At 44.8% G+C, this 26,560-nt stretch overlaps 1 protein-coding gene across 7 annotated transcripts in view; it reads left to right on the forward strand.

Moving 5' to 3' along the window:
* AUTS2 (activator of transcription and developmental regulator AUTS2) overlaps positions 1-26,560 on the forward strand; it is a 772,098-nt gene that overhangs the window by 196,905 nt on the left and 548,633 nt on the right. For 5 of the 7 annotated variants that reach the window (XM_072937285.1, XM_072937288.1, XM_072937287.1 and 2 more), the window contains exon 2: positions 10,219-10,482. In XM_072937285.1, the coding sequence (XP_072793386.1) occupies positions 10,219-10,482 (264 nt within the window). The remainder of the gene's footprint in view (positions 1-10,218; positions 10,483-26,560) is intronic. The other 2 variants (XM_072937289.1, XM_072937293.1) reach the window with 1 other exon arrangement.

The raw sequence follows: 26,560 nt of genomic DNA on the forward strand, positions 1-26,560 counted from the left end.
GGTTCTGATCCCTTTCCTAATGAGGAATATTGCCAAGCTCACCTTAAGTGTTGCAGTCCTCAGGTCCTAGCTGAGCTCTTTCTCTCTCCTTATTTTCTAATCACTGTTCTTTCTCTTTAAAATTTTCCTCATCAGTCTTTTTTGGCTGTTCCTAGAGAAGAAAAATGAAAATCCAGAGGAGTACAAGACAGAGCTTAGAAAAGCTGCTGTGCTGAGTAGTTCAAATTCTTGACATATCAGATCAAAAGGGATGTTTTAAAATAGATTAACTTTTCTTAAGGCTTAATAATTACAAGTGGAGATTTTTTGGCTGGGTAAAAAAATTCTGCAGGTCGGATTACTCATGGATCACAGCAGCTGGCATAATCCATGAAGGTTCTGCTAATTCTGTCCTTTCCTTTGCTCATTTCTGCATTCTCTGTCCTGCTGGCCTGGGTGTGCAGAGGGATGCTCTGGTTTCCCTGTGTGGGTTAAGGCTGCCTGTGTGGTGCAGGAGTGCGTGGCAGGGATGTTTCCATGCATGGCAGGGATGTTTCCATGCGTGGCAGGGATGTTTCCATGCATGGCAGGGATGTTTCCATGCACGGCAGGGATGTTTCCATGCACGGCAGGGATGTTTCCATGCACGGCAGGGATGTTTCCATGCATGGCAGGATGTTTCCATGCATGGCAGGGATGTTTCCATGCATGGCAGGATGTTTCCATGCATGGCAGGGATGTTTCCATCCCTCCCTACAGCGGTTTCCTCCCTGTTTTTACCTGCCTTGGCTCAGGGTGGTGTCTCTGTCTCGACTCCAGGTTTTCTCATCCAGCCTCGAGGCTGGCAGGGCAGCAAAGGCAAATGTGTCCCAGCTCAGCGTGGCCAGGAGATTCTAGGGAGCATCCTGAGACCTCTGGAATGCACGGGACTTTCCTGGTGCTGCACCATCCTCCTGTCCAACAAGGAATGCAGAGGTGCTTCCGATTCCATTAACAAACCATAATACATTTTTTATGACTGCTGAGTGCTGTGCTAATGAATGGTGCCAGTGTGAGGCTGAAGTCATCTGTTCCCAGTGCAGGGCTAGCAGGGATGAGAGCTGTCTAAGCCCACATGCATTTATTGTAACCCTACAATAAGGGGGATACCCTTTAAATGTAAAATTTATTGGCCCACTAACTCCTTGCCTGGGTCTGTGTCCTGCCAACCAAAGTGCTGTTTGAATTATTCAGAGAATACAATGTGTGTGAAGGGTGGAGGAGCCCACAGCCAGCTTTGTGCCAGCTGCTCCTGCAGTGGAATTTTATTTCCCTCCAGTGAAATCTCCTGGAAAGTGTGTTTTGATCAGTATATGCAAATACTGTATAACTACAGATACAAATGTACAAAAATTTTATTTTTGGGAGAAAGTTTAAAATTTTAAAATATCTTTTCCATTCTAGATGAGAAAAAAAAAAAGTGAAAATTAAGAAAACTATGTGAAAGGAAAAAAAACATGGAAGTTTTGGTGTAGAACTGAGGAGTTGCTCAGTTATTTAGACATACTGAAATATTTGTGTTTCATGTTATTCTATGTGGTTCTTGATAACTGTTTTCCACCATGACCAGCTCCTTTTCCAAGGATAAATATTCCTGGCCCTGCTGTGACCTGAGGCAAGGAGAGCAGTGGGAGATGCCATTTCCAGCCCGTGCCCACAGGTGGATGTGTCCCTGCTCCAGGCCAGGGCAGTGCTGTGCAAGGTTTCACTGCCTGGGACAGCTCTGGGTGCTCGGGGTCTGTGTCACCACAGCTGTGCCACTGCTGTGTCACACAGAGCAGCTCACACTGCCTCAGTGCCCCTCCCTGTGCCTTATCTCTGATCCCAGCTGAGCAGTGCACCGGCACTGCAGCCCTCTTCCCTGGCATGGAGATTTACAGGGAGCATCCCTAGGGACTCCTCTCCACATCTCTTTTCATTTCTCTCCATTCCTCAAACAAAGAAAATAAATATGAGCATGTGGCCCTGCTGCTCACAGGGTAAGTCACACACATTTATTTAAGGCTCAGCGCTGTGAGATAAACCCAGGGCAGTGGGAATCCATCTCCCCTGGCTGCAAGGGCTGTGGGCAGCCTTGGGGCTTTCAGCTGGATGGAACAGGGGGGATGGAGGGGTTTGGAGCCGTGGGGCTGGGCTCAGGGAGCAGGGATGGGCTGGAGGGGCAGCGTGGGCAGCACAGCCCTGGCTGCTGGGCCAGGATCAGAGCCTGGAGGTGCAGCACAGCACAGCAGGCACTCACCAAAGGGGACTGCAGAGTGCAGGAGGGGTTCAGGGAACCTGGCTGGGATGGTGTCAGCAGGGGACACACTGCTGGCACAGGCCACGTCCCGCTGCTGCTTCAGCCTCAGAAAGGCAACCCCAGGTGGGCTGGAGGTCACCGAGTCAAATCTGCAGCAAAGACAAAACCTTGGACTTTGCTGGCAATTTGTGTTAGACCTAGAAAAATCTCTAGAGAAAACACAATGGGACTTTCAGGCTGGCAGAAGCTGGCTGGAGCCAGAGCCTCAGGATCTCTTGGCAGGAGCAGTCAGAGGAGAATCAGCTGTGTGTGCTTTGCCTTCCACCAAGCCAGGAGCTTCAGGGAAAACTCTGCCATGCTCTGCAGTGGAGGCTGGCATTGCTCAGCACTTCCTCAGCACCAAATGAGGTTTTGCTAACTCAGGCTGCACAGGCTCAGCAATTTCTTGACTGTTCTGCACAACTGTGACATGTTTGGCACAGTATTGGAGACACAAAACGGAGCAGGGAGGGGAGGGGCTGAGAATACCATGTCATGCTTGAAAAACATGAAATAAATGAATAGCAATCAATTTCTCTCATCCTCATCTTCATGTATGACACCAGCTTTGCCAGCTCAACAGCTGGTGCCAGAGTCTTAGATTTCCTCTACCTCCGGCTTGTATTTGCTGTGTGGCATTGAGGGAGGCCATGGCACCACATTATTTTAGAAACAGCTCTTCCCTGTATCCTTATAACACATGGTGCTCACTAAAGCCCAATTTTCAGGAGTGCTCAGCTGCTGAAATCAATGAAGGTTGTGCTTCATTAAAGAAAGTGCTCTGTGGAGCCAATTTCTCTGAAAAATTAAATCTCAGGTGCTTCCCAGTAAATGCTTAAAATTAGCAGATGTTGCTGACCTGAACATGTCAGGAGTGTTATTGCCGCCTATAAAATGGGAATAGTGAAATACCTTTGGCGAAACAACTGTAAAATAGGCCACTGGTATTTGTTGAGCATCTATCTGATAGTATCGGGAGGAGCTGTACAGAAAAGCCCTTGAGGAAATTAATCATTGTGTATTCAGGAGGGTGTGAATGGAGTGCCAGTAAACAAGGGCTAGGTCCTCAGGATGGACAAAGAGGAGCAAACAAAATCCTGAGTGGCTGCTCATTAGCTGCACACCTTCCATTCTGTGTAGGGAAATAGGAGCAGGGGATCATGTAATTAAAGATTGTATCTTGGCGTGCATGCACAAGAGGCCTGAATTCAGGTGGTGGCTGCAGCCTTAATCCTGGCCTTTCATAACTTCCAAGCCCTTGACTTTGTAACCTCAATAATGTTCCCTTAATGTATTTCTGTGTGTAGTTTAAATCGGCAGGGCCTGAAAAGGCACCTTCTGTTTATCAATGCTACTGTTAACAAATGATTTTGGGATGAAAAACCAAAGCAATCTCTTTGCCACAGAAGTGCTTTCACAGGACATATCTGGAGCAGACAGAAACTTGCTCTGCTATTGTTTTCCTCCCTCTGCACCCAGCCCAGCACCCCCAGGCTGGCACTGCCTTTCATCCCCACTCTGTACACTTCTGTACAACACTGAACCACTTCATTTTCAGATTCCAGAGAGATGCAGGAGGCAATGGATTGCACCTTTAAGCAATCAAAGCAAACAAAGCAAGATGAAACCTTTCAGTGGAGGTCTTGTGGCTTTAAGGAATTCCTTAATGGATGGGCTACTGCACCCAATATAGTTGACATCACACCTCTCTTCACCAGTCCCTTGTGTTTTAAAATACTGTCATAGTGACACTGAGAATTCTTTTCTCTTCTGCATTGTGCCTTACACCTGCCTTCCTTCTCCCCTGGTATTATTTTAAAAGTGTTTGCAATTTTTTCCCCCTAAATAAATGCTTCTGAGAAACTAGTCATTCATCAGAAGAATACACAGTAGATTTAACTATTTTATCTGGAGGTAAATTAATGGTTATTACAAACATCTAATTTTATTTTCTAGTTTTGATTAGAAGGACTGGTCAGTGCATTATTTTTAGACCGTTACATCTTGTTGTTTCTGCTGGAATTAAACCAGCAAATCATGAAACATGAGAGAGTTATTGAAGATTTGGGGCATTTTTATCCATCAGCTGTAAAAATTCTCCAATGTAACAGAAACACAATAGGAGTTGATGGGGGCTGTCAAGATGTGATGGCAAATTGGGTACCTAGACTAGCAGTGTTACTGAGAGATTTGGGTTCAGTTTGTGCTGCTGTTTGTGCAGGTTTGGGTTTGGTTTGTGCAGGTTTGGGTTTGGTTTGTGCAGGTTTGGGTTTGGTTTGTGCAGGTTTGGGTTCAGTTTGTGCAGGTTTGGGTTAGGTTTGTGCAGGTTTGGGTTTGGTTTGTGCAGGTTTGGGTTTGGTTTGTGCAGGTTTGGGTTTGGTTTGTGCAGGTTTAGGTTCAGTTTGTGCAGGTTTGGGTTCAGTTTGTGCAGGTTTAGGTTTGGTTTGTGCAGGTTTGGGTTCAGTTTGTGCAGGTTTAGGGTTGGTTTGTGCAGGTTTGGGTTCAGTTTGTTCAGGTTTGGGTTTGGTTTGTGCAGGTTTGGGTTTGGTTTGTGCAGGTTTGGGTTAGGTTTGTGCAGGTTTGGGTTTGGTTTGTGCAGGTTTGGGTTCAGTTTGTGCAGGTTTAGGTTTGGTTTGTGCAGGTTTGGGTTTGGTTTGTGCGGGTTTAGGTTCGGTTTGTGCAGGTTTGGGTTTGGTTTGGGTTCAGTTTGTTCAGGTTTGGGGTCAGTTTGTGCAGGTTTGGGTTTGGTTTGGGTTCAGTTTGTGTGTGTTGCTGTCTGGATTCCCAGCTAATGATTCCCCCTGTGTGATGCTTCCCTGGGAGGGTGGGCAGGCCCTGGCACAGGTGCCCAGAGCAGCTGTGGCTGCCCCTGGATCCCAAGGCCAGGCTGGACAGGGCTTGGATCACCTGGGACAGTGGGAGGTGTCCCTGCCATGGCAGGGGTGGCACTGGGTGGGATTTAAAATCCCTCCCAACTAAACCCTTCTGGGATTCTGTGCTGGCCAAGCTGTAGGATTTCTCTCAGCTGTACCCTGCAGGCATCCTGATATTTCACAATGAGCCTCTGTACCCAGTGCAGTGGGTGAATATGGGGTGGTTTTGCCATGGTTGCTGGTTCTGCTGTTGCCTTTGGCTGTTTCTTGCTTCCCCACATCCCATCCCTCAGAGCTGCTGCAGCTGACAGCAGGCTCAGGATGGAACTGGGAAAGAATTTCAAATTGACTTTTGTAGCTACTGAAAATGTATTTTCTTTTCCCTTAATTAGCTTCTTCCTCCTGCACTAGTGTTCCCAATCAAAGGTGAATTGTTTGTACCTTGAAAGGCTCCAGAAGAGCCTTTCTTACAGTTCTGTTTGACACAGACCTTTAAATGTCTGAATAGGGAAGATACTGGAATAGTGAAGGGCAGACTGGCAGCTTCAAACTTGATTTTCTAAATACTTGTGTTTAAAGTGGAGTATTACACTGATATTTCATAACTCTTTGATGTTTTTAAAAATGTCTAATTTCTTTATTCTTGGAGTGGAGGGTAAATTGTTGGGCTCTGACATAAAGCTGTAAGAGACTTTAGCAAGAACCTGAGGAGCAAATAATTGGAATATAGTTGTAGACTGTTACAATTGTAATTTGGTTTAACTAGCACTGCAGTGTAAACTACTCCTTGTTTTAATAATCAGTTTTAAAAGTCGTATTTTACTGAGGTTACATTCAGTGCAAATTCAGAAAATAAGTTTTTACAACACTGGAATTGTAGTGATAATCCACAAGGATGGTTTGGAAAGGTCAAGGCTTGAAATCCCTGAGCAGCACCTGAAATGTCCATCCAGGGAAATTTCTGCAGTGTATTTGCTATACACTGTGCTTACAGTGCTGTTTATCATCCAGCATTCCCACAGAAAAATCCTGTAACAAGGAGTGGAACAGAGTTATTCCCATGTAGCTTTTAAGCTGTTGTCAGAGGACAGGGGTGGGAAGGAAGGGCAGTGATGGGCTGGCTCTGGGGGTGATGAGTGTACCCCACAAAGCCCTGCTCTGCTGCCACGGAGAGTTTGGTGCTGAATCAGGGAGTTGTCATTTATTTATTTAGTTGTCATTTATGTAGCAAGAAGATGGACTCTGCAGAAATAAATCAGGCACAGCTCCCTGAAAGACCTGATGAGAATGCAGTGTGTCCTTCAAGCCTCCTGCCATGAGGAATGGTGTGATGGAGCCAGATCACTGATGGCCTGGGGGCTGCTTCTCCTCCCCTGGGACAGGCAGGGCTGGGCTGAGGCTGTGGGTGCAGCCAGGTGGCTGCAGTGCCCTGCCAGGACCTGCTCTGCACCACAGCCCCTTCTCTGCCAGGGCACCTACAGCAGGATCAGCCTGATGAATGTGCCCAATAGAAATAAAACAAATGGATTTTTTTTTTTTTTTTAGATTATACAGCACACTCATAAATATTAATGCACTTTTGTATTGAATTGCATGTAATTACATATTTATACATTTAAGTCACCTTCCTGATACACTTAAGGCACTTTACTGATGAAAGATATCTCTGAAAGAGATGGTTTTAAGCTGTGCCTAATATGTTTGTAGGATTTACTGAATAATGTGTGGGCTTGTATGCTGGCAGGAGAGAAGAAAAACCTCCATTAGAGACTGCAAGTGTTCATGGGGTCTGCTGCTCAGGCTGAATCCACTCCATGGGTAGTGCTGAAAAATACGTCTCGACATGAAATATTACTACATCTTCTTATCTGTGTAGATAAGGTCTGTGCAGTCCTGTCACCTTAGAGTAATTACAGCTTATTACTCTAATCATGATGATGCCTGAAGACTGTAATTAAGATTGTGCTGGCTAATGTACTCACACACGGCATGGTACAGCTATTGTCCTATGTAAACAAGGGAAAGATAAAAATGGGATGAGGGAGAGAGGGCAGAAGTGGGGAAGTGATTTATGCAGGGCTCTGGTTCCCAGCCAGGCAGAGCCTGGGGGCTCCATGGGCACAATCTGAGACAATCCCAGGAGGTTTGCACCTCAAACACCAGGAGAACACCCTGGGAGAGCTGATTCAAGCTACTTTTAATGCATCTTGTCCACCTGTGTCTAGAATTCTTTTACCATGTCCTCTTTCACGTCCTCATCTAATCTGCAGATGAAGAATTTAAGACACATTTCTATGCACATATTTATTTTCAGGCCAAGTCGTGTCTCTGTTCAAATCCATGAGAGGCTCTGCCCCACAGGTCCCTCACAAAGGGTTTGATCCCCTGTACTCTGATTTTCCCCACGGTGGTGTCAGCTGGTGAAAAGCAGACAGCTCTTCTGGAGGAACAGGGTTGTCTAAACACCAATCCTGTGGCTAAATTTCACAGCAAGCCCACCCACCCAGCAGGATTTAAGGCCCCTTTCACAAGTTAGGCACATCTGGAGCTCCTTGGTGTCTCTTTGCTTTGAGCAGAAGAGGAACTTTTCTTAATTTTGAACACTTCCTTCTGCCTTGGAAGGTGCCTTTCCTTTCTCTCCAGGCTGGGGAAGGCTTTGTGGATTTGGTGTCACTCATCGTGCCACAGGTGTGTGAGCAGATTCCCCCTCCCAGTTCTCCTGGGCTCCAGGTTCTTGAGGTGTATCTGACAATTTGAGAAGCCTCATGCAGTTGGAGCCTGGGCTCTGAGGAAGGATCATCCCAGGTACAGCCACAGGGATCTGCTGAGTCTGACCCATCTCCCACCCCCCTTAAAGCTAATAGGAAGAAGATATTTCTTGATGGAAGTGCCTAGCCCTTTTAGACATTTTATAACTTCTGGAAGCCTGCCACTGTTTTATTTAGATCACTCACAGCTGGGGAAAAAATCCCACAAAAGCTACTTAATCATTAGAATAATTTGGTTTTTTTTCCAGAAAGTTTTCCTTTTGTTCACTCCTTCAGCCTTTCATATTTACAGTGAATCCTCTTGAATAGCATTTGTATCTACAAACATGAGCTCTGTGTTTTAACAGAAGTCTTTGCTGGTATAATGTTCTACTCATAAAACATAGGGTTTTTTTTTAAAATGCTGACCTGAAAACAAAGAATTGTTAGCAGCATGACAGCTATCCTAAGTTACAAATCAGTTCTAACATAAAATACCTGCTATTTTATAACCTGCCCTTGCTGTCCAGGAGGTCCAGGTGTAGTTGTATGAAGCTGTTGATGGGAGCACTGGTGAAATGGTTACTGCACCTGAGAATTTGCCTTCCTGCAGTTGTGGTGTGCAGCTAAACCTAAAACCTTCCTGGGAAGGGAGGCAGAAGGTGTGCTGAGGAAAGGACTTGTTCCTGCTTTTAGTTTCCTTGGGCAGCTCCGTAGGGTGCCTCTGCTTGTGCACAGGGAGATCCCAAAGCATTTTAGGAAGGTCAGTGCTACTCCTGAGCTCTTTCTCAGTGAGCAGACACAGGAGGTTCCTTAAATTACCAACCTTGTGTTGTAGCTAAGGATGCTCCAGTTCTCTGTCATGAGGTTGGATAAGGCTCCTAACTTTTTGGATAGGAATAACACTGCGAAGTAAAACCCAGGGAAAAGTCCTGTGGTGTCTTAGGTGGAGAAAAGGCAGAAAAATGTCTTATATGTCTTATAGCTTCTGTTCAGTACTCCCATCTTTAATGCCTGTAAAATCATTCCCTTTGCTAAATATCAAATTTGAACAATGACTGTCTTCAGTTTAATTAATCATCTCATTGGTTTCAGTTATGAATTTTGTGAAGCTCTTGTGTTTTAGAGAGTCATTTAGGGAGCAGTCTTTAATTAAAGCCAAACTGCTTTTTGCCTTTAGGCACCTTTTTTTTTGCATAAAAAGGTGCCATAATTTTAATTATATTCTCCTGAGCCTCAGTCTTTATGTGACACAGGGACCAATAGCCCTTTCTGCTGTCACTTATAATATTAAGTGACTGTAAACAAAGCTGAAAGGCTCACAAGGTTTCCCAGCTCCTTATGGTGGGCATGGAAGCTTCTGGCCCAGCAGCCAGGGACCTTGGCAGAGGGTGCTGAAAGCACAGCCCTGCTTCAGTGCCCTCCCCTCCCCGGGCAGCACCAGACCCAACCTGGCAGCTCCAGAGTAGATGTGACTCAGCTCGTTGCATTTATTGGATGCAGAACTGCACTGTAATTAACATCTTCTCAATAGCATCTCATTCTTCTCTCCTAATGAATTCTCCAGCCTCCTCTTCCTCTGCCTGTGATTCTGTGCTGTTGAAAAAGATTCATTTCAAGTAGCATTTCTCTGAAATGAAAATAGGGATTCTGTGTGTTGCAGGTTGTTTGTAAGAAAACAGCTGTGGGCTAAGTGACACAACTCACATTTGTGTTACAAGAGTGGAGTATTTTTTATAGACAGACGCTGATTCTGGGGGTTAAAGGGTCAGTGATAAAGTTTTCAAATACAAGTTGCTTTTTTTGTGCACTTTTCACCCCTCTCCCTGAGACTTGGAAATCTACTGCTTAAGTCAGGCTTGAGGGAAGCATACCCTGAAGTCAATGGAGATTTATTGGCCCTAACTGGATTTGGGTCAGCTCGTGCCTTGGCTTCTCAAATACAAGAAATAATAAGAATAAATATTGAAAAGTCAAGCATTGTTTAAATCAAAGCAGATTGTTAATTTAAGTATTATAAACAAATGCTGTCTTCTAAATGTGTGCTCTCTTGATACATGAGATGCTTACGAGAATTGAGGTTGACTGGATGAAGTCTCAAGGGGGATGTGTCTCCTTCCCTGCACTCTCTTCATCCTGCCAATTTTATTTAGCATTTGCCTATCTTTTGATTAAGAGGAGGGAAGAGTGGGTTTGTTCCTTTCCTGGTGACTGCAGCATTGCCCTGAGAGTGCTTTGCAGGTCACCTGGAACCAAACCAGGGCTGTCGTTTGACCACGGTGTTTTTCTCCTCCCTCTGCAGAAGGACATAGCTCTGAAACCTCAGGAACGTGTGGAGAAGCGACAGAATCCTCTAGCCAAGAAGAAAAGGGAAGCACTTACCAATGGGCTGTCATACCTCCCAAAAAAGAACAGGTTCCACCACCACCAGTACAGCTCCGACCGGGAAAATGACCGGAACCTGTGCCAGCACCTTGGGAAAAGGAAGAAGTTACCCAAGGGCCTCAGACAGGTGGGGGACAAGTTTCCTGCTGCGGGGAGGGAGGGCTCTGCCCATTGGTTCATGGTATGTAAAAGTCAATTTCTCATTTTGTGGGATTGCTTATTTTAATGCTTTTGTGGTTGTTTTGTTCTCGGTCTCTTGGGTGTGACGTGGTGCGGTGTCCTACCGCTGGCAGAGGCCCGCTGAGAGGGAGAGAGCAGGTGGTGCATTGATGCTGATCTGATAAATAAATGTGTAAAGGTGGAAAGAGCTTTCCACAGGCTGGCTGTGAGACTGTCAGGGCAAACAAATGGTGTCCCTCTGTGGTGGCGAGGCCAACTTTGTCCTGTAAAGAGCTTCTTGTCTTCAGGCTTTGTACACAGAAGCAGAAGAGCCCTCTGAACACCCAGGGTGAGGTGAGGCAATTGCATGAAGGGCAGCTGTTAATCAAGGCAAAGCTTTGAGGCTGATTAGAGTGTGAGGAGCTCGTTTGTGAGGTGTCAGTGGTGCTGGTGTCTGCTCCCCTGGGTTACTGATCACCCACCTTGAGCAAGAACTTCTGCATTCCCAACAGTGGTGGGAGTGAGCAGGCAACAGCCAGGATTGCAAAGTTGGAGGCTGAAAACGTTTGATTTGTCTTCATGACTGTGCAGTGTTGTGTTTGTTGTGCTTTTTAAGGAAGAAAGCGTGACAAGTGTGATTTCTATGATGCTGATAATAGCACATAGTAGTAGTGACTAGGTCAGCTTTTGCATGTATTTGAATGATATTAATGACTCTTGAACCAAAATTTAAACGTTTAATGGGGATGGTTGATATTCATGGAATCAGTTTTCATCCTTGTTCAGTGCAAACCAAACCTTGCTTTGCAGAGAAACTTGTAGCAAATAGTGAGAATTCACTGCTTCTCATTTTGTGAGTTCAGGGAGATGGAAGGAACATTGAGGATGACAAGTGTGCTGAGTTGTATTCAATTTTGATATGCACAGTTAGAGAAGCTGGGAAGAAATAGGTTTTCATGATAATTTTGAAGCCTATATGTTAAGCTGTATACAGGAATATAGTAAGAGATTATACAGTTCTTTAGCAGAGCAAAGAAATTGCAAAATGCCTGTTCCACACTATCAGCTGTTAAAGGTGTTTCTTCTGATTTAATTTTACTTGGTATTTCAAAGGAAGGTGAACGCTTCAGGATGGCTGATGCAATGATTCCATTACCAGTAGATATTGAAGGCTGCTGTGTTTCCTTGACTTTCCTGTGTTCACCTCCATGGTCTCTGTTCTGTTCTGGTCTGTCAGACTGCCTCTGTGCACTGTGAACTCTCCTAGTGGGGCCCAATGTCAGGTGGAACCTTTCTGCCCACAATTTCATCTGTGAAGGAAATTTGCCTTCCTGCTGATGGAGATTATTGGTGAGGTTGTGTTTTTGGGAATGAATATGCATTGGCTTGGAAGGTATTGAGTTGACAAATGTCATGGAAAATGCTTTTCCTTTGTGCTGATAAATCTGAGTACTCTGCCTAATTCCTAAGGCATAAGATTGAGAGGAAATAAAGTATTCTTGCTCAATATAAATGTAATACATTTGGTATTGCATTTAGAGGTAGAGCTCCTCAGATAAGAACATTTGAACAGTTTAGTATGTGCTGTCAAACACATACAGCTTTGGCACTTAACATGAAAAAAAGATGTCATGGAAAAGACTGCAAAGTTCTTTGGAAAGACATGCCCACCACCTATACGAAGAGTTTTGGGTAAGCATTTTCTGACCTCTTTCAAGACAAATGGTGAAGAGCACAAAAGGAGGAGGAGATTGATAAGTTCTGAGCATGGTTTTTTTCCTGATCATGTTACACTTTTCCTCCTCAAGTGACTCTTGGCTGCACACTCTGGGTTGCTTTCCCCACCCAGGTCCATCCCACTGAGTCCCTGGGCTCCTGAAGGGGAAGCAGATTTGCTTTGTCAACCTTGTCAGACAGCAGTGAGCCGAGAGCTGGGGCCACTGTGGTTTGTGTGTGACACAGCAGGAGTGTCCTCACTTAAAGTTCAGGAGGCTTCTGCAGGTATTAGGGCTTTATATTTGATATACAAACAATTTATCCTGCCTCTCCTGTCCCTGGGGGAATCCTGAATTGTCACCTGTGATTACTGTAACTGGATGGCAGGATGCAATCTCGGAGCTGTCACTTGCATTAGACCTTGGCTGCAGTCTGTCCTTGCTGGGAAGCGTTTTATACCTGGAGATCTCATTCATGGCTTTTCCAGTGGTTAACAGTCCTGTTGGATGTGCTTTCCTGTGAAATCTGTTATCTGCTGGAAGGAACTCTCACTGCAGGATTTAGGGTATGAAGCTCCCTTGTCAAACAGATTTAGTTGAAGTCAGCTATTGAAAGCATTGCTAATTAGTTTTCAGAGAAAATCCTTGCAGTATTCATGCAGGTATTTATCCAGCTCTGCTGAAATGCCTACAGGTTTATTGAAATCCAGAAAATGTGAAACTGTAGGTTAATTAAGGCTCATATTTTACTAGCGAGAAGACTTTTGAACTCTGCTTTGTGAGCTTTTATAAATGTACTTATTAAATGCCTCAAGGAAATTTTAGTTGGCGTTAAGCAAACATAAGACTCATCAGAATATTTCTCCAGCATTTTAAATTTAATTTCCTTTACGTTAATTGGCGATGGCATGTTTTTATGTGCTTTCTGTAAAAATCATTTGGAAATCTTAAAGTGAACATTTTTAAACTAGTAAAAGGGTGGCAAACATTTTTAAATGGTTTTTAATGAGATTTTATTCCTCAAGGTCTGAGCACAGTGGGGCATACCAGGAAACAATGAGCTTTCAGGGCAGAAGGAGGGTTGAGAGTATTTTGATAATGAGAGGGAAGGATAATTTATCCTTTTACAGTGGGTGTGTGATTTGAAAGGAGCAGAAGACATGGACTTGTGCTACCTCCACCATTTCCTTCACTGTTTTTCTTCATCTGGTGGGAGGTTCTTGCAGAAGAGAATCATCTCTGGATATGCTGCTAAAGCAGCAGTGTGTGTGTTGGGCAAGGGGTGCCTTGGCTGGCTCATGTGTGCAGACAGCCAGCAGTTCCTGGGCTCTGCCTTCACCACCTGATTCCAGAGACGCTTCCAGAATATCAAATCCCAATCCCACATCCTGCAGGAGAGCAGAGAAGGAGACAAATGGTAATAAATAGGAGGTGGATGATAAATAAGAGGGAAGAAAACTCATGATGGAGAAATGAATTAGGAGGTAAATTATAATGAGATGAAGAACAGCAGCAGAAGATGCAGTGCTGACTCTGGCAGTCCCAGCTCCAAGCCCCCAGCCAGCGGGAGCGTGGCAGATGGGCTGGGCTGTCACTGGTGCTGTGATCCCGGGGAGAGCTGACTGTGCTGACAAGCCATTTACAATGTGCTATTTACAGTTTGGGTTTGCAGGCTCTCAATGACATCTGAGTGCTCTTTAGCAACTGCTTTCATTACTACTTTTCTAAGAGCTGCTAATTGAAAATGAAATTGTGGGTGGGCTCTGGGAGTGCTGTAGCAGCCACCAGGACGAGAACTGTTTCATTTCTTGGATCACTGCTGCAGCTCTGTGCAAGGGGAGAAATGGGGATATGTTAGTGTGAGGTCAGACACCTTGGAAATCCTGCCTACAGCGTGCATCACCCGGAGTGAGTGATAAAGGCTTGCACCTCCTTGAACATAGCTGCTGGGATTTGGGATTCCTTCACTGGCATCCAGTGCGTTTCAGTGACTATAAAACTTCTGAAGATCAGGAAGGAACCTGGGCTGTGAAACTACCGGGGGATCGGAAGCTGTATGTGGGATTTTTGGGCTGGTTTTGCACTGCTGGAGGTCTGGCTTTTTATTAAATGACAGGAAACATCAGCAGTGACTGGTAGAATGTGAGACAAAGCCACATACATGCCTTGGGAGCAGTATCAGCCAGGATCAGGTCAGCAGGGATATGGCCACACGTTGATGGAAAGGGAGATAATGTTCCCATTCTGTATGTAAAGGGAGAAATTGCTTGGTTTAGGGTTTGTTTTTTTTTTCAGATTCAAGATGCTAGTGCAGCCACTTGGAAATGAGTGGATTTGCTGTTTGTGCTGCAGCCAACACGGTGTGGTTTGATTCTGTGCTGATGTTGCAAAAGTCTGAAGGTACCTACAGGTGTCACCAGCAATAGGACCTACAGGAGCCACTGGTTTAAAAAAACTGGGTTGGTATCGTGTCACTCAAAACACTGGTTATTAATCTAGCATATCAAACAACATTTATTTTTAAAAATAACCCATGAAATGATAAAAAAAAATCGGATTACATCTCTGAAAGAATAGAAAGGGCCATGTTTGGGTAACTGTGCTTTGATGTTACATCACAACTTGAGTGGGTGCAGTAATACCACAGGAGAAGATGTTTGTGTGATAAAGGGGATGGGTAGATCTGGGCTTTGAGAACCCTTTGTAGGATAGAAAAATGGAAAGAGATCTGTGGGGGAGGAATGAAGATGTGAGGCTTTGCAGAGGTGTAGGCTAGGCTGTGTGGGGTTTTTGAGGGGTAAATGTTGCACATGGTGTGCAAATAGAAGGGGAATACCTAGAGTGGGGGCAGGTTTTGTGAGCCAGTATCCATCCTCTGTCTGTGCTAATGTCCAGCTCAGTTTTATCCAGTGCACCATGTGCTGTGGAAATGCTGAGTGCTTCATGCTGGCCAGTTGGTAATTTCACCCTTGGCAGGGACCCACACTTTATTTTCACACATGCACAGTGTGTGGATTCCTGTCTGTGTGGGAGCATGTGCTGAAAGCTGGGCTGCCATTCAGTCCCCTTCTCGTTTCCCATTTGGAAAGTGCCGTGGGTGACAAACAGTGCTTGAATTACAAGCATTTTGTGATTCTCAACTGCTGTTTGCCTCTGATCAGAGGCCACAGAAATCTCCAGCTGCACTTAACCCGCAGTCACCGTATCCCGTGCGTCATCTGTGAAGGCACCCAGCTGCTCAAAAGCATCCAAACAACTTCTGGGCCTTGATAATATATAATTGAGCTCAATGGGCACAGAAAAGACTGTTGTTCTCTGCAGAAAGGACTGAAAAATGATGTGTGTGGCTTGGTGTGCCTGTTGTTCCATGCTGCACATCCCCACTGGCTTCCCCGAGCTGCTGAATGGGCACGTTGGATTCCAGGAGAGCACACACAAAGCCAGGCTTGGGGAGCCAGGAGAGCACACACAAAACCAAGCTCAGGGAGCGTAGAGCTGGTCCTGGGCAGGGCTGTGCTCAGCCAGAACAAACCCTGCAGCCACTGATCAGTGCTCAGGGAGCTGCCACTCCACCCAGTGCTCGCCCACAGTGACATGTCACAGGCATCCCCCCCTCATAATCACCAGTTTCACCTGCAATTTTTCAATAAGCCATTGAATTATACCTCTCTAAATGATACACTGCAAATCCAGCAGGTCCTAATTGCTAATGATGGTTCTGAAAGACTTTCATTTGACTGTAATTAGGTTTGCAAGCAATCAGCTGCCCTTATCAGGATGGAAACACATATAATGTAAAATACAGGCTGGTGGGAAGGGAGCAATTTCTTAAAAGGAGGAGGGAAAAGGAAGATGTTTTATTAGCAGAAGCTGTGACATATTTTAACACCTTGAAAACATCATGTGTGAAATTAATTCTGCTCAGTATTATACCATCTGGCAATGTTATTGTTCTGTATATATTGCCATGTAAGTGTGCTTTTTTTGTCTGGGTATGAGCCTGTGTTTGAAATAGTAATCATGAGTCAAATTGATTACTCAGGATGTTATCCCTGCTAGAAGGCTTAAAATGCATTTTGGGAAGTCCCAGGGACTCAAAATGGCTTCTCCAGGAAAAGATTCCCGTGCAGGGCTGGTGAGGGTGGAAGCAAAAGGCCTGGTTTTTGTCATGCCCCTGTGCTGTGAGTGAGTGCATGTGCCCAGAGCTAAGAGGACCTCTACCCAGATGGTGTTTATTGATGCTGAAGTAGCAAATGCCTGTGTCTCAGCCTCAGAAGCACATGTTTGCCATGTTGGTTCGATCCTGTGCCTGTGTGCTGCTCTGTGCACTGCCCAGCTCAGACCCTGCTGTGCGTCAGCAGCTCCAGCACCACTGCAGGCACAGAGTCCCCAGGCACAGACCCAGAACAGGACAAGCCTAAAGCTTGGTTAGAGGCTGCTGTGGCCACTCTGGATGAAATATCAGCTGTTGGGCCGTGTGGACTGTCCCTTAAGCAGGACTCAGGATGGCCATTAATTAGCACCTGACATGGTGACTGTGATTGTCGAGATACTTCTGGCTGGTGGAGCTTGTTCAGCCAAGGAGGAGCATGGAGGGACTCGGGTCACATCTGGAATAGCCAGTGGGATATGAAGATCTCCCCATTTCTCTGAAGCTGATGGTGTGAGCTGATCACCCCTGGGCTCTGGCAGAGGAAGGGTTTCTTTGCCTCGTGTGCTTGCGTCTGCTGTTGTGTTGAGTGTGATCAGGCTTGCAAGAAAATGAGTAATGTTGGCATGTTTTTATTTCTAATGCAAATATTGCCACTCTCTCTGCTCTGCCCTGCTGCGTCTCACTTTGTCTTTTGACTCCAGTTTGCTCTGAGATAGAGTTGCAGAGATGTCACTGTGCTGTCACCTGGCCAGGTAATGCTGTGGCAAAGGAAGGGCCCTGTGTGCACCACCCACATCCAGTGTGACACAAACTCCCAGCAAATTCCATCTGAAAAAAAAGGAGATTAGAAACAGTCACTTTTGGGCCAACCTAATTATATTAATCAATTAGACATCTTGAGAATTTTAGTAAAAAAATAGTTTCTTGTGCACAGAGCAGCTATTGTCTCTCAAGATTATCTTTTTTCTTGTAATGTTGGCACCCTACTTTAATTGAAAACTTAAATGATTGTTAAATGTGCCAGGAAGTGAACCATATTTTAAATGCTCAATGCAATCAATTGCTGTCTTAAAAGTTTCCATGCATGTTACCAGTAAGGAATTAAACAAAAAATTAATTTTGACTGAGTCTGCCTGGAGATAAATTAAATGCTAGTTTAAGTATTATAAGACAGTATAATAAAGTGACCATTTTTAATTTAAAAAGGAAGTCATCCAGAACCTTTTAAAATATTTTTTTGTATTCTAGAAATAAATTTAGGCCAAGACTTCTAACTTATGGGTTTGCCCGCAGATTAATTGTAAGCACAGAAGTACATCCTCACATTCGAGTTATGTTACGTGATTCTTGTTTTTTCCTCTCCAAACTCAGTTTTCAGCAGGGCAGAGGCGTGGGAGCGCTGGATTTGGCTGTGCTGGGTTTGCAGCACTGCTGGGGTGCAGGGCTGCTGAGGGGCACAGCAGGCCGGGGTGCTCAGGAGCATGTCAGCTCCCAGGGATGCTTCAACTGCTGCTTAGGCTTTTGTACCCTTAGTCCTGCTCCCGAGTGCTGCAGCTCCATGGATTCAGGGGCACAGACCTGGGCCATGGCTTTCAGAAGTGTGCAAGGATGTGGGAATCCAGAGCTTACCCTCTGGCTGCCCTGGGACCCTGGCAGGGGTCAGGAACCCCCCTGGACAGAGCCCCCAGAGACACTGTCTGTGATCTCTGTCCATGGAAAAGAGTTTTCAATCTTACAGGATGAATTACAAGCTCTGAGTGTTTGATAAGAGTAATAATTGTGACATGGGTGCAAAAGTAAAATTTTAGATTTCTAGATTAGGGGTTCAGAGGGGACAAGATGGAGGAATTGGGTGTGTCTTGTCCTTTTCTTCCTTCTTCATGCCCTCCATGTTTCACTGTGGTGTTGGCATTTTTTTATTGGTTTAGGCTGGGGACACGCTGTTCAACGTAGATGACAGATATTGGCACGTTATTGTAAATATAGTACACGTAGTTTGTGGTATTTAATGTTTGTACCATCCCACTGAGGGCAGAGCCCCACACGCTGCCCTGCAGGACAGAGCTGCGGCAGGGCAGCAGAACATGTTAGAGATAAACAGAATAAACAACCTTGAAACCAGCACAGACCAATTATGGCTTCTTCTTTGGCAGTGGGGCAGAAAGACAGAGACTTTCTACAATCCCGGAATCACCAATACCCACAGATTCCGACACAAGGACATGTCCAAGTGTCAGTGAACAGCACTGAGAGGAACTGTTCCCTCCAAGGGCCCTGTCTGGCCTTCCCCAGGGAAGCTGCAGTGCCTTGGCTGGGCTAAGTGGGCTGCTTTTCTGTCTCTGGTAGCCTAAAGGCAGCACTCCTGCTTTTACAGCTGGCTCCTTCCAGCCCCTGGGACTGTCCTGGCTCCGAGCAGCTGCCCTTGGGGCTGGGATTTATCACAAGTGGGGAGCCAAGGGCAGGGGAATGGCAGTGTGCAGTAAATCCCTGTGGAATTCCAGGATGGAGCTCACACAATTGCCTTCATGGTTTGCAGTGCTTTAGGGGCCATTGTGGGGTTTTGGAGTTTTCCCTGGATTTAGCCTGGCTGGCTCTGGCCAGCCCCAGAGGCTGCCTGTGTCCCCGTAGGTGGCATGGCATTGCTGGAAGGGTGCACTTCTAAACTTTCTGCTATTTATTTCATTTTAGCAAAAAAATGACCTGGGTGTACAGCTTAGGAGAATTATTAATAATCTTCCTCAGGCTGGGGAAAGTTGTTCTCTGCTTTGTGGAGTTTCAAAAGTCGTAATGCTGCAATTTTATAAAATCAAGACATTTTCATTTGTGCCCAAACCCACTGAAATGGAACAAACTGTTAAATCCAAGTCCCCCATTTCCAATGTTTAATGCTTTATCAACAATGCTTTTCTGTGCACGAGGAAGGCCTCCTATGTTATTAGCAAAATGTGCCATAGGTGTTTTTTTTTCTTTAAGCTTGCTGCACTCTTGGATAATTCCAGTGGGTATTTGGATTTGTTGTGTTGTTGAACACAGTGTAGCCATTACTGTGTAAGGCCATGACTCCTAAACCAGACAAAATAAACTTCTCCTTTCCTCCTGACCTTTCCCTGAAATAGTTTTCACTGCTCAATATTAAAATACAGTGAGGTTCTATGAGCAAAAATGAAAGAGTTACTCTTAAGAATTTTTATTAAATTTGCTACAAGAATACAAATATTTTTATAGACAACTGGCTGCAAAAGTTAAAACCATGAGCATGGTTTTTTGTTTCAAAGTTGTCTCTAATATCAGCAACACTGTAGAGGCTGTGACAAAATACCTACTCCTGATGTGTCTAATTTCCCATTTTTTAATAGTGTAAGATCAGTTTCAGATTTATCTATCTGTATTGGATCAGCCATTGAAGGCTATTGAAACGAGTCACTGTGTTGTGAGTGGACTTTCTTGAGCAAACTAAATTTAGCAAAGACCCCCTTCCTCAGGAGGGGGCAGGAGCCTGTTCCTGGCCATAGCTGCTCCCCTGGGTCTGCCTTCCTCCTCTGCTGGGCTCTGCGAGCTGCAGACACCTGCTTTAAGAAAATGCAAATCTCCACTTTCTCCAATTAAAGAATCGCTATTGCAGTTTAATCCCAATTCCTCCTAGCATGGAAGACACCAGAAGCTCTCTGTAGCCTAGCAAACAAAGACACAGGAATAGAGTGTTTGTATTTGTAGACCTGTCCATGTGTGAACATCCCGAGACATCGCAGATCTATTGAAGGTGTAAACCAGTGCAGGAAGTTCAGCCTTAACCCAAAGCCTGCTGAGATCCTGCAAGAAATTGCTGGAGAAGGAAGCAGGAACATAATTGGTTTGCAGGCAGAAGTTGATTTAGGTCATATAAAAAGCCCACGGGCCATTGCAGTCTCTGACAGCAAAGACTGAGTCACTGACCTCAAAGTTCCCATGTCCTGTGTGCCCTTTCCCACGTGGTAGAGTTACAAATGGTTGTAATGAACCTGTGGGCTTAATAAAGAAGAATCGAGTTCCCTCTCATGCAACTCTTTTCTGCATGAACAGAGAAACAAGAGAGAAACACCTAAGTTTGCTCATAAAATGCTGTCAGGTCTAAGCACAGCTTGCCCTGCTAACCCTGTTCCCAGACTCAAGTCCTTAAATCAATAAAATAAAACAGCTAAGGATGGGTACAGAACTGGAAGCTGAGGTTTGATACCTTTTCTTGTGATTTCAGCTTGGCTTTTTCTTAATATGTCAGTAAAAAATATTTCAGTCATAAAGCAGGTGGATTTTCTCCTAGCCACTGGGAGCAGCAGATATTTGGCACATGAAGTTTCTCCACGGTACTTTTATTTTTGCCAATCATGCTCATCATTTATTTTTGAACAGGTTTTTCTCTGATCTAGTTGAACAAAAAATCTCATACTTTTATAAATGAAATAAAAATCGAGTGCCCAAATCATGCAGAGGGTTAATAAAAATGGAAATTCTGTTAAAATCACTAATCAATCTGTTTAATGTTTTATTGTCTCCCCTCCCCACAACACATGTTCTTTTCTTGTAAAGCACTTTATTGCTTCCTGCTTGTTTACCAGCTTTTAGCAAGTCAAGCAGCATTCAAATTGCTTTGATGTTAATTATATAACCTGCTCAGTGGGTGAAGGAAAATAACTCCTATGTTTAAGAAAATAAATTAATATCCAGACAAGTGCTCTGTGCTTTGGTTCTCAAGAAGGAAATGACAGGATACTGATGACTTAGTGTTGTGTTGTCAAATAAAAGCTATATTTGGGTGGCATGATGCTCTCAGTTTGCAAGATTTGATTCTGGTTGTCTTCACTTCTCTTGATGATACAGAATGATGTGCTGAGGACTGATCCTGCTAACTGGAAAAGGAGTGAGTTTCCATATCTCCTGTGCCAAAGTCAAAGGTTCAGGAAGCAGGGGTCCTGCCTTAGCCCCTGAAGCTGTTTCTAGCAGTCCCTTGGGTGCTGGGTGGGTGATCCCAGCTGCTGCCCTGCTCCTGCTCTGGGCTCTGGCCAGCCCGGGCTGCCTTTACTCACTTCAGTTCAGTTCAGGTGCTGCTGGATTAACATCTGAGCTCTAGCTCAGGCTGGGCATTTCCAAAAAACACTCTTAGAGTGTAGAAAAGCCTGGAGCAGCCTCTGCATGGAGCTGCCACGAGCTCAGTCAGTGTCCAGACGTGACCCTGCCAGGACCTGCCGTGGGCTCTGCACACCCAGCCCCACGGCCCCAGCTCATCCTGCATGGAAATGATGCTTCAGCAGGAAGAACTTGTCTACCAAGCCCTAATCAAGGCAGATAGGTTTAATTGGGGAATTTGTGCAGTTTGGAGATCTCCAGATGAAAGGCAGTACCTGTGTGATGAATGAATATTAATAAAGCCTAATGCAAAGCGCTGGAGCCATCACAGCTGAGGGGATTTGTGGGGAATGACTGGATGGCAGCTCCCGGGAAGCAAAGCAAGCTTCAGCTTATTAATGGCATGGTCTTTATAAATCACTAACAGTGCAGGGAGGGAGGCTGGATTGTGTGTCATTACAAAATGCTTCGGAAAGATCTGAAGTCAGATTTGTGGTCTGATGCTTCCTGTAAGAAGTGCAGTGTTTTTCATGATGGAAAGAGTTTATTTGCAGTACTAAGGCTTGTGCTTCCAATGTTTTAAATGAACTTGTGCTTTAATATGCAATAAATACTGAAAACGATCCCTTCAAACTTTATTCATTATCATAATGATATATTTTGATATAATCATTACTGGTGGGCTATTACTGGTCTAAATCATGTACCAGAGGGTGTGTTGTTTCCAGAAGGAGTGAGTGTCAGGAGATTTTTGTACTATTTTAGAGTGATCATAAAGCATTTCCAGGAGTGGAGCTGTATGAGACTGTAACATCGCTTAGAGGGAAAGAGATCTTACCTATCAATAGCAATGCAAGGCTTGTAATTTTAAGTCTTTCTAATTTAAATCATGAAAATCTGTTTTTCATGAATAATTCAGGACTCTGATTTAGTAGAATTATTTCCAGCCCATGTATATTAAGCAGCCAACCTGCTATGCCAGCTCTGTTTTCAGACACTGTTGATGGGGGGTTTCTCTTTCCTGCAGAAATGATCATCTTTGTCTGTTAGAAAATAAAGCTGCTGTGGTATTTTGTTCTTTTGATTGCACAAGGATTTTGCTTTAAACCTTGTAGGCTAAAATTCAAGCTGAAGAAAAATAAAGCTCTTACTACAGGAGCTCCTAGAATTAAATTTGGAGAGAATAAACCTTGTACTATATCCATTAGGAAAATGGCAGTATTCTTCCATTTCCTGATGTTATTCAATTACTTACCCTGCTTCCTGCTTTTAGCGTAAACTGTATATTTTAGCTCATGACCTTTGACAGCAAATTGAATCAGAAGTGGAGATGCAATGGAAGTGGGTTTTTTAAAAGACTCTTTAAAAACATGGGTGTGTAGGAAATTTGGGATTTTGTTTTGTTGTTTGTTTCGGGTTTTTTTTTAAATAAACATTGCAGTGGATTTTGTAATAGAATGCATTTTGCTTGGAAAAAAGGAAATTGAAGTTAATGTCCTTCCTTCTTTGCCCTGGAGAAAGCACAGCCTGCATAACTGTTCTTGTTAGTGCTTGCCTGCTGAAATTAGCATTGCATATTTTTGTTAATACCAATAAAAGTGGAGTTTGTTTAATTTAGAATCAAACCCTTGTTTGGATTGGATTAGCACTTTAAGAAAAATATTTAACTTGTAAAGTGATGCAACACAGGTCAGTCTAATCTTTAGCTCCTTCAAGATTGTAGCTCATTTACAAGCTTTAGATCCTACTATTTCCCTTACACTTGTGAATAGTGTTAACACATTAAAAATCCCCAAACCAGTGTATTTGTCTGAACTTTTCCAATACAGGTAGCCCAAAGCATACAGGAACCATCAGTAATGAGGTAAGTGCTGTCCAGCCATGCCCAGTTCCCTGATCCTGATGGAACTGCTCACACATGGTGTTCCCTGAGCTTTTCTCTTAACTGTTGAATGAGAGTTTCATGGGTTTTAGCTTTTTTTGATCAGAATGCATTCATGTCACCGTTCCACCAAATTTGTCATTTTTACTAATCCCGCGTTTCTATACAGTAATGACATATTGAGGGGAGTTTGTTGTGTTTTGAGTAACACAACAAACCCTTTGTTGTGTTTAGAACTTGCCTTGGATTGAACTTGAGCAGAACTTGAATTTAAGGTAAAACTCAGGAGATGTCCTAATTAATGTAAAGCAGTGGAGACTTGACTTTCCTGCAACAGCAGCATGCCTTTGCTCCCACTGTAGTTCTGTTTACTTGCATTGGAAGTAAAATCTCTTTTTCTATGAGTTGCAAAATGTTAGGTCTGCAGACAGGGCTGAGTTGTATGCTGGTGCCTCTGGGCCTGTGCTAGGAGAGGCTTTTCTGCGTATCCAAGTGTCTGAGCTGGTACCAGAGCTTTGCTGCTTCGCTCGTGTTGTTCTGCAGGCTGTTCCAAGATAACACTGAATTCTTTCTTCTTCTGGCTGCAGCAATGCCAAGTGTTTGTTGAACATCTGTCAGTGTGTTCAGATTATTAACCTAACTTCTGCTCCTTTATGTTAATGGAAACATTTGAGCTTCATAACAAGCCTGTGTAACAGTTCCTCACGCTACCAGTCCCACGGATACCCAGTGAGTGGCTGCCACAGTCCAAGGCCACCTGGAGGAGTTGGCAGCTCCTCCTTCAGAAGTGTTGCTGCACTCTGTGCTGCCCAGCCTGCAGCGTGCCACTGCTTGCTGCTCGTATTTAATCTTCAGGCTCTAAAGCATCATCATATTTTGGGGCAGACTAGAAAATAAGGGAAATGGAGAGCAGAAATTCCAGATTAGGTGTCTGTTCTCAGCTGGGTGTGGTCTATCCCCACGCTGTGATTCCATGCTGGCTGTCACATGCAGTGCCAGCAGAGGAGCGTTGAGGAGCACAGGCAACACAAAGCTGAGGAGGTCAGAACCCAGCTCAAAAAAAAAAAAATCCCAAATCATTTAACTCTGCTCAGATCTGCCAGGGAGGCTGGCAGGTCCCTTTGGTGCTGAGGCTTTGGGATCTGCATCCTTGGACCATCCAGCTCTCCCCTGAGCAGCCGGATCTCTCCTGAATAAGCCTTGCTTGGAGTGGGCTTGGATGAGGTCACCTCCGAGGGCCCCTCCAACCCAAACTGTTGTGTCACACTGAGCGAGTAATTTCTGGGAACAGAAACTGCTGTCCATTGCAGTTCCTTGGGGTCTGCTCTGGGGCTGTTGCTGTAACACGGAGAACAAGCAGTGCTGAGGCCAGCTGAGGGAATGGTCCTGCAGCTGGGTCTCCAAAGGCCTTTGCTTTTTTGTTAGCGCACAGCTTTGGAAGTTGAATTAGGTGACTGATCTCCTGTCTGGACTGCATGTAGTCTGCTGGGCAGCAAATTGCACTCAGAGTCATTCTTCCAAGTCCTATAATCTTTTGCTACAGATACTATTAATAAAAGTATTAATTACTCTGTTCTGGAATTAGGAGTTTGTAATGAAACCTCAAACAGAAAACTCAAGCCAGGTTGGCCAAATGTCATGGAACACTCAAACCTGAGCTGCGAGTAAAATAAACGTCTGAGTTGCTTTAAGGTTTATGGTTAAAAGAATGCAAAACTTTTCAGCTTGTCCAAGTTTTGACAGAAAACCTTGTAGTATTTGGCAGTCCTGGCTGGGTTTCCTTAAGTGTGAAATGCAAGATAAAACCAGCAACTCGGAGCCAAGCACAACGAAATGGAAAGGTTCTCCTGAAACAAAGAGAACTGGAGATCCACAGATTTTTCTTGCAGCTCTCCTCCAGCTCCTTGCCTGGTCCCGTGGCTGGAGTGTCCCGAGCTTGGCACGGGAGTGCTGTGGGAGAAGGGGCCTGGAAGGAGCTCTGGGGGCTTGTGCCAGCGCAGGGGTCAGCCCCTGAGCTCCTGTTGAGCTGGGGAGGGAGCAGAGAGGGACAGGCGCTCCTGCAGTGCCAGCGCAGTACCAGCGCAGTGCACAGGGCAGTGCACAGGGCAGTGCACAGGGCAGTGCCAGCGCAGTGCACAGGGCAGTGCCAGCGCAGTGCACAGGGCAGTGCCAGCGCAGGAGCTGCAGCAGAAACTCAGATGTTTGACTTGGATTGCAGGGGAAAGGCAATTTTCTGCCTGTCCTTCCTTTCACCCTTGAACTGGGACTTAAACAGCTTGTTAGGCGAAATGAAGAACCTTTTTTCCTTTTCTATCCAGAAAGGCTTTTTAGGAAGAAGGAGTGGTTGTTAAAGTACTTGGGAAAATGTTGCTGATAGCAGATGAGAGGTGTTTGCACATGTGGGGAGTGGGGGCAGTCACCCCTTTGACATTTCTATCAATCCAATACACTATTCTGACAATTTACAATATTTTTAATGTTTTATTTACTTCAGTGATTTGGATATTTGATTTTAAGTACTACTTTGACTTCCCTCTTATTTGTTAATGTCCTGATTGAAGTTTTATGCTAAAAGGGATGGGTTTAGGTCAGAAAGAGGTGAAAAGCAAATAAATAGGATGCAAATAATATATATATTTATATGTAAAAAATAGACAAAAGAGCCCTTTTGTCTATGATTGAAAGAATTTATTTTTAGGCAAGACATTGTAACTCTTGTGAAAATTGTTGCTTTCTCTTTTACATCAACACAAACTATGCTTGTGCTTATAAAGGAATTTTCCCAGGGTGTCCGTGGGCTTGCGGAGCAGGGAGAAGGATGTGCTTCCACCAGTAACTGCACTGGGGCACTTGGGGCCCTTGGCGTTAACTCTGCTTACAAGGAGTTGCAGCCAGTTTTCTCCATCCACCAGGTGATCTCTGCTGAAACATTCTGTAGATGAGAGCAGTCTGTAAGGAAAAACACTCCTCCCCCATCCTTCACTTTTCCTGGTCACAGAATATCCTCAGCTGGAAGGGACCTGCAGGAATCACCCAGCCCAGCCCCTGCACAGACACCCCAACAATTCCAGCCTGGAGCTCCTGCAGCTCTGGCAGCCTCGGGGCCGTGCCCATTCCCTGGGCAGTGCCAGCACCTCTGGGGGAAGAACCTTTCCTTAAATCCAACCTGACCTGCCCTGGTCCACTCCAGCTGTCCCTGTCCCACAGAGCAGATCAGTGTCTGTCCCTCAGGAGGAGCTGCAGACCCCGG

This window comes from Taeniopygia guttata, chromosome 19 (assembly GCF_048771995.1).
Source record: "Taeniopygia guttata chromosome 19, bTaeGut7.mat, whole genome shotgun sequence".
NCBI classification, from domain to species: domain Eukaryota; kingdom Metazoa; phylum Chordata; class Aves; order Passeriformes; family Estrildidae; genus Taeniopygia; species Taeniopygia guttata.